The following is a 14,279-nucleotide window of genomic DNA, read 5'->3' on the forward strand; positions in this document are numbered from 1 at the left end:
ACATTCTCTCTTCTCCCCTCAAATTGGGCAGAAGATAAAAAAGCCTGAAAGCAATTACCAGCAGGCTCAAGGCCATCTTCTATCCCATTGTTGTGAGACAATTCAAAGGTCCCCTAGGTGGACCCAAAGACTTGGCCTCCACAGCTGGCTGTAGCAATTAATTCCATAGATTCCCCCTTTCTGTTCTAAAAGGGAAGTCCCTCTCGTCTGAGGCTGTGCCCTCTGGTTTGACTCACCCACTGTAGGAAACATCCTCTCCACATCCACTCTATCTAGGCCATTCATTCAGTTTTAATGAGATTCCCCCCGCCCAATCTTCCAACGAATACAGACCCAGGGCCATCAAATGTTAATCTTTTCATTCCCAGAATCATTCTTGTGAACCTCCTCTGGACCCCCACCAATGTCAGCAGATCTTTTCTTTGATAAGGGGCCCAAAATGTTCACAATAGTTAAAGTGGCTTGTAAAGCCCCCGCGTTGCCCCTTTGCTTTTATAATCTAGTCCTTTGTTCAGTGGCATGGGCAGAACCCACATTTTGTTCCCAAGCAAGAGGCCCTGAAGCAGCCTCCAGCCGGCATTCTCACCTGATCTCCATCTTCTCCACATGCTCCTCTTCAACGTCGAAGTTCGACTTTCGACTGTAGCTGCAAGGCTTTGTCACCTGCATGGCAAGGAGCCAATGAGTTACAGATCTCTCTGAGCACAGGGGAGGCCCAGTGTAAGATGTGACATTGGTCAAAATGATCAACGGCTGCCCAAGACACCCAGGGGCGGGGGTAAAACCACACCTGACCAGACACATGGTGTAAGTAGAAGGAAGCTCAGCACCAACCAAAATGGCTGCACAGGTGTGGTTTAGATGGTACAACAGCAACCTGAATAATCTGGTATACACAGCATAGGCACAACAGGTTGAATGGCCTTGTTTGGTGCTGATTCCATGAGTAGAACTCGCCTTTCTACAACTCCCTGTATGTACAGCAAGGCAGCTCTGAGAACTACAGAGTGAGGAGGAAGGGGCATGATGGAAAGTGAATGGTGGGCAGGGAGAGTGATGTAGAGGGAGGGATGGAAAAGAGAAAATAGAAGAGAAGGAATTAGCGACAAGTGTCGGGAGTGAGAGAGATGAGGAGGAATTTCTTTAACTAGAGAGTAGTCAATCTGTAAAATTCATTGCCATAGATGCCTGTAGAAGTCAAATCATTGGGTATACTTATAGTGGAGGTTGATAGATTTTTGATTAGTAAGGGCGTCAAAGGTCATGGGAAGAAGGCAAGAGTGTATATCAGGGGTCTGCATAGGCGATGAACATTGGGAGATCCATGCAGTGGATTTGCATTGGGAGTCAATCTTGTGAACAGAGAGTCCACCACAGAGAATTGCACAGCAGATCCAGAGGAATCTGTACTGAAAGTCCTTTCCTGTATCTGCACATGGGAGTCTGCACTTGAGTCCGCACTGGGGTCTCTGCAAGGAGGACTGAGGAGGAGAACCACAGACTGGAGTGCAATTCTCCTCATGTAATCCATCCAGGATATCTGTACCAGGGTCTACAGCATTCTAGCATATACAGTGCATGGAACAAGACAGATGAACCCAAGCGTGACAATGGTTTACTTGTCAGTCAGGAGCAGATTGGAACAGAATAACGAACCCCACCATTTGGACATGTGGATCAAAGAAATGCCCTTCAGATAATGCACTGAGGAAAAACTTACCTCAAAATAGAACATTTCATCAAACTGTGGATTATTCGTTTTTCGTTTTACTTTTGTTTTCTTCACCTCTGACCTAACATCAAAACAAAAACAGTCAGACCTCTGGTCCATGTGCAGGTTGAAGATTTATCCAATAGGAAACAAAAGAAAATGGCAGAACCCTGCACATGCTAAAGACCCAAGATAAAATCAACAATACAACAAACTTAGGTCAGGCAGCATCTTTGGAGAGAGGAGGATTGAGTTAATGGTCCAGGATTACAACATTTTCTTTGGTAGTGATTCTCAAAAAGATGAATGTATGGGGATCTATTTCAACCCGTACCGCCCATATTACTGGATCAGGCATCACATTTTACTCTCCACTGGTCCGTGCTTACCAGGACTGAAAACCAGCATTCCACCGATTCCATCGCATTCTGGAGGAACAGGCTAGAATTACATCCTTCAGTCTGGTTACAAGCTAAGAAACATAACCAAATGTAATAAAGGCAGATCAGACAGCATCCGTAGAGAGAGAGATATCAGAACTGCTAAAGTTAGGAGTCAAACATGCTTCAATTTGCAGAGAATGGGAGAGGATAGAGAAAACAGAGATGTGTGTGATAGGGTTGTAGACAAAGAGAAGAAATGGCATCAGTGGAGCTCTGTCATTGGGAAAAGTGCCAATCGTTAATCACAGGGGATTAATCTCGAGGTGTAACAAAAGGGAGATAAAGACAGAGGCAAGAAACGTGGCAATGCTGTAACTGTGAGATACAAACCCTCAGGACTTTAACACTGGATTTCAGATAACCAGCCTTTCCAGTTTAGTTCCGATGAAAGGTCATCAAGCTGATATGCTTTTTCTCTTTTTCTGTCACCACAGATACTGCCTGACCTGATGGGTATTTTCAGCGTAATGGGCTTTGAATCAAATTTCCATAAACTGATGTGTTTTGTATCTCACAAATCTGGCACTGAAATTTTTCATCTCTCCTGCTCTGATTCATCTGATCTACTTACTTCTTGTCCACACAGATCACTAATGATCAACAGCCCTTCACCACTCCTCTCAAATGGTACCATCACCTCCTGCATCATTCCTTCTCTCCTGCTTTCCACCCTATCAGAGACATCCCCTTTGTTCTTTCCACCCACCTTTCTGTGTAGCTTAATGTTTGATATTAAACTTCTCTAATGAAAGATGGTAGATATGAAATGTTCACTGTTTCTCTCCACAGATGCTGCACACCCTGATAACTATTTCCTGCATTACTTCCAACATTTACAGTTTTCTGTTTCTGGACACAACCAGCTGTGGGCAAAAGAGTGGTCTGGGTTGCCAAACAGTGCAGCCACATCATAACTGCTAACATGGCAAAACTAAGGCGGTTTGAAGGAAAATTCAACTTTTTATTCAGCTGATATAGATAGTCTTTCCTCATGGACCATGCCATACAAAGGATGTGCCAAAAGAATTAATAGCAAGGCCATGGACTCGGAGTGCACAGTAAAGTTTATCACATGTAAACCTGGGCTGGATGATCCTGCAGATGCCAGACCAGTGATAAGTAACTGTAAGTTAACTGATACCTGGATGGGCTCGACAAGGTAACTGTTGCATAAGGATCGCATTGTCCATTTACTATTGGCAAATCCTGGCACTCTAAAACACTGAAAGATAAAAATTGATTATTCAAATATCATTTTTTTTCTGTTCTTCTTGCAACATAACATGTCTGTGTAGATTAGAGACTGAATCAGTCCACCAAACACTGAGAAATCCTGACTTTGTTTTCTTTTGCTCTAATAGTGTTTCCCGTTAAAATTGTGTATAACTTGTTTATCTTGTGAATGTTGTCTATACGATGCTTTGTTCCTGCAATACTGCTGCAAGTAAGTTTTTCTTTACTCTTGTGCACATGACAACAAACCTAACTCTTGACTGCTTATATGCTTCATGCTAAGGATTTCTCCATCTTTCAATATACAAATCATTACTTTGTTCCTTTCTTTGTTTTATGACTTCACCATTGGTCCCCTTAAACTCTTGGACCCTTCTCTCAGCTTTCCCTGTAAACTGGATGCCTGCTTCTTAGGTTTAACCCACAATCTCTACTGACTCTCAGTTAAGTGACATCTCAGCTGTAAAAAACTGGATTCCCTCTACTGTCTCATCGTTGCATGGCAGAGCAAACTCAAAGGGCTGAATGGCCTCATTCTTCTCCAATGTCTTATGGTCTCACTCTTTCCTTTCTCTTCTGAAAGCACACGGTGTGCTTTAATCGATACTTGTGTACATGGGCCCAGTGGCACAACAGAGACATGAAGCCTGTTGAAAGCCTGCTGTACCAACTCTGAACAGGAGCTTGAAGCTGTGATTTCAAACTTAATCTGAGCAGGAATTTCTTTTATAATTTCCTGTGTCTTTTCAGCAGGAACAAATGAACACCGTCCTCTCACAAAAGCAAGAGTTTCACATAGCCTTTATGAACAAGTTAACAAGTTTCATATCTTGCATGTGTAACACAGTGTTCATTTCCTCTGGGTCTTCTGCCAGAATTCCACACCACTCTAATAATGCCAGGCACTGGGATGGAAAAGGATTGGATTATCATTGCAGAGGGAATCACAATGCAATGACATGATGGCCCCTTTTCTTTATAGTACACAGAACATAGAACAGTACAGCACAGAGAAACAGGCCTTTGGCCCACAATTTCTGTGCTAACGTGATGCCAATTTGAACTGTACTTCTGCCTGCACATAGTCTATATCCTTACATTCCTTACTTGTTCATTTGTCTGTCTTGATTGATTGGTTGTCCGTTGTAACTGAGGACAACAGGTAGAAACTTGTGCAGGGGAGTTTTTAAAGTGGAAAAGCTGATGCACCGGGACAGTTCCGCTCTGTTGATCTCAGAAGTCCCTGTCCAGTGGTACAAGTTGTACGAGTGATGTCTAGTTGCCTGTTAAATGCTGCTACTGTACCTGCATTCACCACTTCCCCTACCAGTGCTTTCCAGGCACCTGCTAGTCTCTATGTAAAAAAAAACTGCTTTAAACTTTCCCCCTCTCACCTTAAACCTATGCTCTCTAGTAACTGGGAAAAAGACTCCGATCGTCTACACCTCAATTTTACATACTTTTATCAGGGTCCCCCTCAGCCACTGACACTCCAGAGAAATCAACAGATTAAAGCTATGTTTGACATTTTGAAACTGCTTATTGTGAGAGCCCATTATGTTCAGTGTCAAGCACACACACTGCTCTCACACGTTAAAGAAAAGAACGTTAGCATTCACACAGCCGCCAGTCTTTCCCGACCTCAGAACATCGAGTGCTTCAGCTGGTGAAGTAACTTTCAAGAGCACTGCCTGCTGTGGTGTAGGAGACTCGATGGGTAACATGTACACAGCAAGCTCCCATGGACAACATGATGACAGTGTCATCAATGATAAGCATTGACAACAGGGACACAACTAGAAACGCCTTTCAAACCTGAAGCAAAGAAATTATCAGTTCAACTTAAATTCTATGAAATTTATGAAATCAGTCTTATGAGTGAGGGACAGAATTGAGTTAATCTTTTGTGATGACTCTCTTCCTGATAGGCTGAATGCTTTCTATGCACAATTTAACCAATTGAATGATGTGACATCGAGGAGAGCCCCTTCTCTTCTTGAAGAACAGGCATCCTGTCTGGCTGCAGCCGAAGTGAGGAGGAACCTAGCCAGGGTGAACCCGCACAAAGCTGCAGAGCCAGACAACATACCTAGTCAGGTGCTGAGGGATTGTGCGGCCCAGCTTACAGAGGTCTTAAGGGACATCTTTAATATTGGTCTGAAATAGTCCACTGTCCTTAAAGGCTTCAAGCCAGCCACCATCATTCTGGTGCCCAAGAGAGCAACAGTAACACCTAAATGATTACTGTCCAGTGACGCTGACTTCAACAATCATGAAGTGCTTTGAGTGGCTGGTAATAGATCATATAAATCCCATCTTCCAAAAACACTGGGCCCTTTCCAGGCGCCTACTGCTCAAACCCATCCACTGATGTTGCCAGAGCCTTGGCCCTCCACTCTATCCCATCCCATTCACTCACCCATACAGGTCTTGAAGCTGGTGACAACTGTGGCATATTCATTCAGATTTGATGATGAATCCCTGAATATTGCCGAGTCCACCAACTCAAAGCAGTCCTATAATTTCTTCTCCACCTCCCTTTACAAACCATCTTGGTCCTCAGTACTGGTGTTGTGGTATTCCATCTCTGCCTAAATTAGCCTGTATTCCCATACTTAGCCTGTATTTTTATTGGCTTCAAATGGGATAAGGAATGTTTGTATTGCAATGTGCAGAGTAGAGTATGTGGATTAGTTTGGATGGCGAAGAGGCTTGTCATTGTTCTAAAGCCAGAAAGTACAGGGGATCTCACCCTAATGGCTCTCTCATGAAAATTTCTATTCTTCTTGTGGCACAGTGAACGTTAAGTTCACATAACAAATCTCACTGGAAGGTCTCCTCAAAAATAATATCAAGGGAACAAGTAAAACTCTTCTTACCGTGTGGCCAGCTTATGGCAAATGCTCCCACTGTCAGTGATCACTTCACTGAGTCTTAGCTCCAGGTGAACTTTGCCCTGAAATGGTCATTATAACTGTCAAGATATTATCATCGCTTTTAAAATTATAATGTAATGAAAAAAAACTGAGCATTTGTATTTACATATATCATCTCGGAACCTGAGAACAAATCCAAATCAACATCATAAAGAACACAGCAACCTCTAGGCTCAAAGGTAATTTGAATTTGTGTAAAGATCTACGATAAAGATTGGCAAAACACAGAGAAATCCGATATCTTTCCACATATAGGAGGAAGATTCAAAATCTGGTTGAGTGGTGCCACAACAACAAACTCTCACTCAATGATAGCTTACTAACTGAATATGGGGGGTGGGGAAGAGTGAGGGGGCAGGGGATAAGAGCGGTGGGTTTTGGCATGGAGGGGGTAGGTGCAGAGGGGGAGCGGAGAGAGAGGGAGAGGGAGGGAGGCGCAGAGGGGGAGGTGCAGAGGGGGAGGGAGGGGGCGCGGAGAAGGAAGGGGGGGTCGCGGAGAGGAAGAGGGAGGGGGTCGCGGAGAGTGAGGGAGAGGGAGGGAGGTGCAGAGAGCGGGGGAGGCGAAGAGAGAGAGAGGGAAGAGAGGGAGAAAAAATGAGAGGAGGAGGGGAGGGGTGGTAGGTGAGGGGAAGGATCAGGGGAAGAGAAGGGGAGGAGAGGGAGAAACAGGCACAGATTAGATAGATAGATAGATACTTTATTGATGGCATGAAGGAGAGTTGGAGGGAAATAATGAGAGACAGCAAGGGGAGAATGTGGGGGGGGGAGAACGTGGGGGAGAGAAAGTTAGGAAGGAAGGAAAATAGAGAGATACAAGTGGAGGAGAGATAAGCAAGTTATGTATGAATTGTGCGGTTGGCGACTGGCTGGGGCATGGCAGAGACTTCCTTCACAAGGACCGCTTCCTCTAAACCCTGACCGAGGAGGAAGAAACACTATGTGTCTGCACACCATCTCAGCCCCAAACATGCTTGTTGCTGGAAGGAATGTGTGAGAAGCAGCAGAGGATTACAGATTTCCCCTTCACATTTGTCAAAATCAATCAGTAAATTGACTGTGCAGTGAGTTGCTCTCAAAATAAACTGTGAAATACTTCCATGATATCGATTGTGATCTCAGGTGACTCAGCACCAAGCTGCAGCTGCCTGTCTGTCATTTGGAAGTGGTCCCACAGTAAAGGCTGGACAAAGGTGGGATCTGAATCATGACCTGCTGGCCATGGTGCAGGATACAAACCCTGCAGCTAAGGGCCAGCTCACCTGACTGCTGTTACCAACAAGTCGACAATCTAAAGACGTCATAAACTCACTTCTGCAAGCAGAGTACGGCTGATTTTCTGCTGACAACGTTGCCGGGGTTAGATCAGAAAGGATGAGAGGAGTTCAGTGTCAAGCATAATCACCATCACAGACTAGATTAACTACCTTCGTGCTGTTTATGGTCTCTCTCCCCCTCCCATCCGAGTGTGTTAGCTCATTGGGTGGGAATGTCATCCTGAAAGATCGGTACAACCCCACCTCAATCAGTAACAAAGCTTACTCATTTCCATCCATGGCCATTACACTCAAGAAGGAGGAGTGATGCATTGGTTATAAAACTTTAAAATATTTTTCACTGTTAACATACAACATCCTGGAGTATGGTTCGATTAATCTAACTGAAATAGCTTGATAGCCTCTTATCTGTCCTTTGTTAATAGGTAGAATTCATAGAGTTACAGAGTACCTCAGCACAGAAACATCCACCACTTCCACTGGCAGCTCGTTCCACACTCTCACCCCTGAGTGAACAAGTTCTCCCTCAGGTTCCTCTTAAAACACTTCATTGTTTACCTTTAACCCATGACCTCTAGTTTTAGTCTCACCCAATCTCAGTGGAAAAAGCCAGCTTGCATTTACCCTATCTATTCCCCTGATAATTTTGCACACCTCTATCAAATTTCCCCTCAATCTTCTATGCTCCAGGGAATAAATAAAACTCCTAAACTCTAAAGTCAATGGGGGGGGGCTAACAAGTGGGCTTAGGTCTCTGCTCCAAAACCAGCTTACCCTGAGGTAACCTGTGAATTCTTAGAAATCAGCACTGGAATTGGCTTGGCAACAAGGGGGGAGCACTTCAATGGAATGTGTGATCTAGTGAAGTAGTCAGGCCCGTCCTAAACCCACTTCAACCCTAACCCATCTCAGATTCTCGCCATTCTCCCAATAATCACAAAAGGTCTTGTGGCACAATGTCAGAGAGAGGAGGAGAGTTCTTCAGGTATCAGCAGGAAAAGTCAATATTATTCTCATTCCACCCAGATGCAACACAGAGCGTCATAGGAAGTCATTCCTGCCTGTGGCCATCAAACTTTACAACTCCTCCCTTGGAGGGTCAGACACCCTGAGCCAATAGGCTGGTCCTGGATTTATTTCATAATTTACTAGCATAATTTACATATTACTATTTAACTATTTATGGTTTTTACTATTTAATTATTATGGTGCAACTGTAACGAAAACCAATTTCCCCCGGGATCAATAAAGTATGACTATGACTATAAGATTAAGAATATCTTTATTGTCATTGTTGTGGAGCAATGAAACACAGTTTAGCAGCTCAACGTTTTGCAGCACGACAAGAATATATACTTAAAATAAACTCTAAAACCTCAGGAGTGCAGTCCAAAATTAATAATATATGGATGGGGGGGTAGGACTATTGCACACCTGCCATTCCTGGAAGTGTAATGCATTTAGCTGCCGCTGTCTTAGGAGGGAGGCAGGAGAAGGGAAGGGGGTGTTATACATTTCACTGCTTGTGGGTAGAAGCTGTTAAGGAGTCTCTTTGTTTTCGTCCTTAATGCTCTGTATCTCTTCCCAGAAGGTAGAGGGGAAAACAGGTGATGTCCAGGATGAGTGGGATCCTTTGAAATACAAGTAGCCTTCTTTTGAAGTCCGCCAGTATAAATGTCTCTGAGGGAGGGTAATGTTGTGCCAATAACCCGCTCTGCTACCCTCACCACCCGCTGCAAGTCCTTCCTGTTCTGTTCTGTACAGCTGGCAAACCACACTGCACAGCAATACGTCAGGAGGCTCTTTATAGTTGTCCGATAGAAGTTGATCTGCAGGTGATGAGGGAGGAGAGCGTGCTTTAGCTTCCTTAGGAAGTAGAGCCTCTGTTGGGCCTTCCCCACCTGATAAGAGATATGGGCAGTCCAGGTGAGGTCAGCCGAATGTAGACGCCGAGGAACTTGAAACTCTCTACTCTCTCCACCTCTTTCCTGTATATGTGCAGAGCAGAGTGCTTGACGCGCTTTGATTTCCTAAAGTCTACTATCAGCTCCTTGGTTTTTGTGATGCTCAAGTCCAGGTTATTACGACAACACCATTCTGTCAAATGCTGTACCTCCTCCCTGTAGGCTGTCTCATCACAGTCTGATATGACACCTATTAGGGTGGTATCGTCAGCAAATTTGACAATGGTGTTGATGGAGTGAATGGTAGAGCAGTCATGGGTGAAAAGAGAATAGAGGATGGGGCTGAGAACACACCCCTGTGGTGTACCAGTGTTCAGGATGAGAGTAGATGATGTGTGTTCTCCCATCCTGACACTTTGGGGTCTGTTACTCAGAAAATCCAGTATCCATGAGCACAGTGAACTGCCAAGGCCCAGGTTGCTCAATTTCTGCACCAGTTTGTAGGGGATGACTGTATTAAAAGCTGAGCTGTAGTCCACAAACAGCATTCTTACATAGGTGTTATCCTGATCCAGGTTTGTAAGGGCTGTGTGGAGAGCTGTGATGACTGCATCCTCTGTCGATCTGTTTGCACGATACGCAAACTGGTATTTATCAAGGTCAGCAGGTATGGCAGACTTAATATAAGACAGTATGACTATCAAACAGAAAAGCAAAAAGGTGCAGATGCTCAAATAAAAACAAACATTTCTAGAAATAATCAACAGACCAGGCAGCATCCACAGAGAAAGAATCAAAATTATTATGTCACGTTAATGATCTTACATCTCAACACACATCCCAGTGTTCAAGCGTAGCGTCACCTAGTGCCCTAAGGCAATATTTTTAACTAAGATGAACAACAACTTCAACTAAGTAATCATACGGATCATTATCTCACTTCTGATTGTGGGATCTTGCTAAGTGCCAGTTGGCTGGCGCATTTCTGACATGGTCATACTTGATTGGCTGGTACATCCTGAGTTGCAAAAGACACTACCAAAACTGAAGTCCTTCTAAACTCACCTGAACTTCTGAATCAGCATCGACCGGCTGCAGTGGGAACCAGGTATCCCGATTGTGATAATTCTGAAGCTCATCTTTCTTGATAGCGACCTTTCCTGCAAACAGATCACAGCATACACAACTCATTGTCTTGTCTTTCCAAAAGTACCACCAGGTCAGCAACAGTTATTAGTCTCCAACCATCAGGCTCCTGAACCAGCGTGGATAACTTCACTAATTCCACAATGTATGGTCTCACTTTCAGGGATTCTACAAGTTATGTTCTCATTATTATTTACTTACTTTTTTTTGTATTTGCAGTTTGACTTCTTTTGCAGACTATCAGTCTTTGTGTGTAGTTTTTCATTGATTCTATTGTATTTCCTTGCTCTACTGTGAATGTCCGCAAGAAAATGAATCTGAGGGTAGCAGATGGTGACATACTATATACATACATTGATAGTAAATTTCCTTTGAACGTATTACTGTTTCTCCTCACAATGTGACTGCATTAAAACTGGATTTATGTATTTTCAGAATGGTTTCTTTCATGGTCTAACTTCGTCCATTCCTTCTGAGCTCAAATATTATTTTGTTTTGTAACTTGTTAGCAGTGAGTGGTACAACAGAGAGCAATGGAGCACCTCCACATGTGACAAAACCAACAGTCTGTTTCTGCATTCACTGAGTTTAAAGAGAGAGATGATAGAGAGAGATAGAGTTAGATAGAGAGAGAGATGATAGAGAGACAGAGAGAGATAGAGACAGAGAGCGATAGAGACAGAGACAGAGAGAGATATATTAGAAAAAGTCATTAACAGCCCCATTGGGACTTCAGAAGGAATTCTTTCTCTAACAGAGGAGGTAGAGTAAAGAACCTGCATCCATCAGGAGTAGATGAGGTGAACAGCAGAGATGTATTTATTGGAAAGTTAGAGACACCCACAAAGGAATGGAAGGAGGTGAGACAGACAGTGGGGAGGCTGAAAATGGGAGGCCCAAAACTACCAGCTTGAAGCAGTCGTACAACTACTCTGTTGAAAATTCTGTGGATTCTGCACAGGGCAAACCTACTCAAACACTGCTTGCTTCCAAGTTCACCACTAGTTGTTGTTCACACTTACTCTGTGGTTGAAAATTTTTGCTGAGGTACACACCACAGAAAGTAGAGTCTGCTCAGTTTGAGTCATTTGCTGATCAAGAAGCACAGAAGCCATGAAGAATATTTAAATATATGATAGGAGGCATAAGTAGCCAGAGACTTTTTCCCCAGGGCAGAAATAACTAATACGAGGGGGCATAATTTTAAAGCGATTGGAAGAAAGTATAGGGGGGGATATTTGTGGCAAGTTCCCCCCCACCACACAGAGTTCTGGGTATGTGGAATGCACTGCTGGGGGTGGTGGTAGAGACAGATACATTAAAGACATCTCAGAAACTCTTTAGATAGGTACATGTAGAAGGGAAAGGTTAGATCGATCTTAGAGTAGGTTAGGGTTGGCACGACATAATGAGCCAAAGGGCTTATACATAGAACATTACAGCGCAGTATATCTGTCAACTCTCGCACTGTGAGCAGTGCCCCATGAATATGCAACCCACATCTACCCTTTGTCACACTTCACTAGTAAATGCAGCACCACTCTTACACTATTGAGGAACTCACATTTGAACTCCAGATTTTCCTTTGGTTTCCATGATACAGAACACCCTTCTCTTTCTCCACAATATATCGTGAACATCCCTGAATTTAATCTCCCACCATTGGTGATCCTGTCTTCAGCTGTCGTATACTCCAGCTCTAGAGTTGTCCCACTAAACTTCTTTGCCTCTTAAAATCTTCTTCAAAAGCCACCTATAAATGATCTGTTGACAATCCTCAATGCAGAATCTCAGATGACAGCAAGAAGCTGTACAGCAGATAAATCAATTGGTTGTGTAGTGTAGCAACAACTACCTTGCATTCAACGTCAGCAAGACCGAGAAATTGATTGCGGATTTCAGGAAGGGAAAGTCGGGAGAACACACACCAGTCCTCATGGAGGGGTCAATGGCGGAAAGGCTGCACAGCTTCAAGTTCTCAGAGGATCTACCCTGGCCCAACATATTGATGCAATTATGAAAAACACACCAACAGCTACCCTCATTGGAAGTTTGAGGAATTTTGTTACGTCAGCAAAGACTCTAGCAAAAACAAATATATGGTGGAGAGCATTCTGACTGGTTGGAGACTCCAGTGCACAGGATCAAAAGAGGTTCCAGAAGGTTGCCAATTCAGCTACCTCCATCACGAGCATGATCCTTGCCACTACTGAGGACATCTTCAAGAGGTGGTACCTCAGGAAGGCAGCATCCATCACGAGGATAAAGGGTTTGCTGTTTAGGACTGATGAGGAGAAACTTCTCACTGCAGAAGGTGAATATTTGGAATTCTCTATCCAAGACACCTGAGAAAGCTCAGCCAGTCATCCTGTTTATTTAAAACAGGAGTTGATAGATTTTGCGGATATTAAGGTAATCAGGGGATACGGTGATAGGGTAGGAAGATCAGTCATGAATTTGATGAATGGCAGAGTGGGATTGAAGCTCCTACTTCTTCTCTTATACAATTGGAAGTCATCCTATTGGTCAGATCCATATCTCTTTACAATAGAGCAAGCACTGCTACATTCTGCCACTGCGAACCACTTTTTCCATTTTCTTTCCTGAGTTCATGATGCCACATGGAGCTGGAGCTTGGAAAGAATTCTTGCAAAATGGCTGTGAAGCTCTTGGTGATGCCTGGAGGTTGTGGTAGGTGCCTTCCAAAAACATATCTTTCTTTATGAATGTGCCAGAATTGTGCCTTGATCTTTAGGACACTGAAAGGATATATACTTGTCAAAGATTGGAAAAGGTTGGTTTTCCATCTATTAGCAATCTTCTTTTGAATCAGAGATCCATTGGTTTCAATGGTTAAATGGCACAGTGCAGCTGGAGTTTATGAGCTTATTTAATTTACAATTCATCCTTATGAGTCTTAATCTGATGAATAATCTAATACTGAGTCACTTTATGTGAATAAATAATTCACTATAACCATTACATAGGCTTTTGATCAAGCTTCTCTTCAAGCCTTCATTCAGTAGATTCTGATGAGCTCATTCAGTGAGGCCCAATCACCTTCCCTCAGATACACAGCAAATTTCTTTCATGCTCCCTTCCTGTCTGATGGATGTTCAAATTAATCAGTCACTCAGATTCCCACCAAACACACCACTTTTAGTTTGTGGAATGTGCTTTCTTTCGATGATGAAATCACTTCACTGTCATGTGCTTTAAGTATGAATCAACTTTTCTCCAAACCAGGCTGTAAAGCACACGTAACACACGATAACTTATGAAGGTAAGGAATATCAAACAATAATAAGAATGTGGCATTCTTAAAATTTATAAATCCTCACCAAGTCCACAACTAGGCCAGTGTACCTATGCTCAACTCCCTTAGCTCATGTTTAGGTGAACAATGGAGCATTTCAAGGCTCCCAGTTGAGGACTCTGGGTGTGCACATTTAAGGGCAATCCTGTTGACGACATCCACCTCCTCTGATTGAAGCCCCAGCATCACAGATTATGCAATCTGTTTATCAGAATGTACAGTCTGATGATGCATTCTGGAAACTCTGGTGGTGAGGAAACACTTAGCACGGTGAATAATGCTGGAACAGTCTGCATCAGAATTAAAATAAGAACAA

General features: G+C 43.4%; 1 protein-coding gene across 1 annotated transcript in view; it reads right to left on the reverse strand.

Annotated features, from left to right (window-relative positions):
* Positions 1 to 14,279, reverse strand: part of rasa3 (RAS p21 protein activator 3) — a 164,292-nt gene that overhangs the window by 38,047 nt on the left and 111,966 nt on the right. The window contains exons 4-8 of the mRNA XM_063048342.1: positions 10,567 to 10,661; positions 6,267 to 6,343; positions 3,296 to 3,376; positions 1,721 to 1,793; positions 587 to 663 (exon numbers count right to left, since the gene is read on the reverse strand). Of these exons, the coding sequence (XP_062904412.1) occupies positions 587 to 663; positions 1,721 to 1,793; positions 3,296 to 3,376; positions 6,267 to 6,343; positions 10,567 to 10,661 (403 nt within the window). The remainder of the gene's footprint in view (positions 1 to 586; positions 664 to 1,720; positions 1,794 to 3,295; positions 3,377 to 6,266; positions 6,344 to 10,566; positions 10,662 to 14,279) is intronic.

Source organism: Mobula hypostoma, chromosome 5 (assembly GCF_963921235.1).
Source record: "Mobula hypostoma chromosome 5, sMobHyp1.1, whole genome shotgun sequence".
Classification (NCBI taxonomy): Eukaryota; Metazoa; Chordata; class Chondrichthyes; order Myliobatiformes; family Myliobatidae; genus Mobula; species Mobula hypostoma.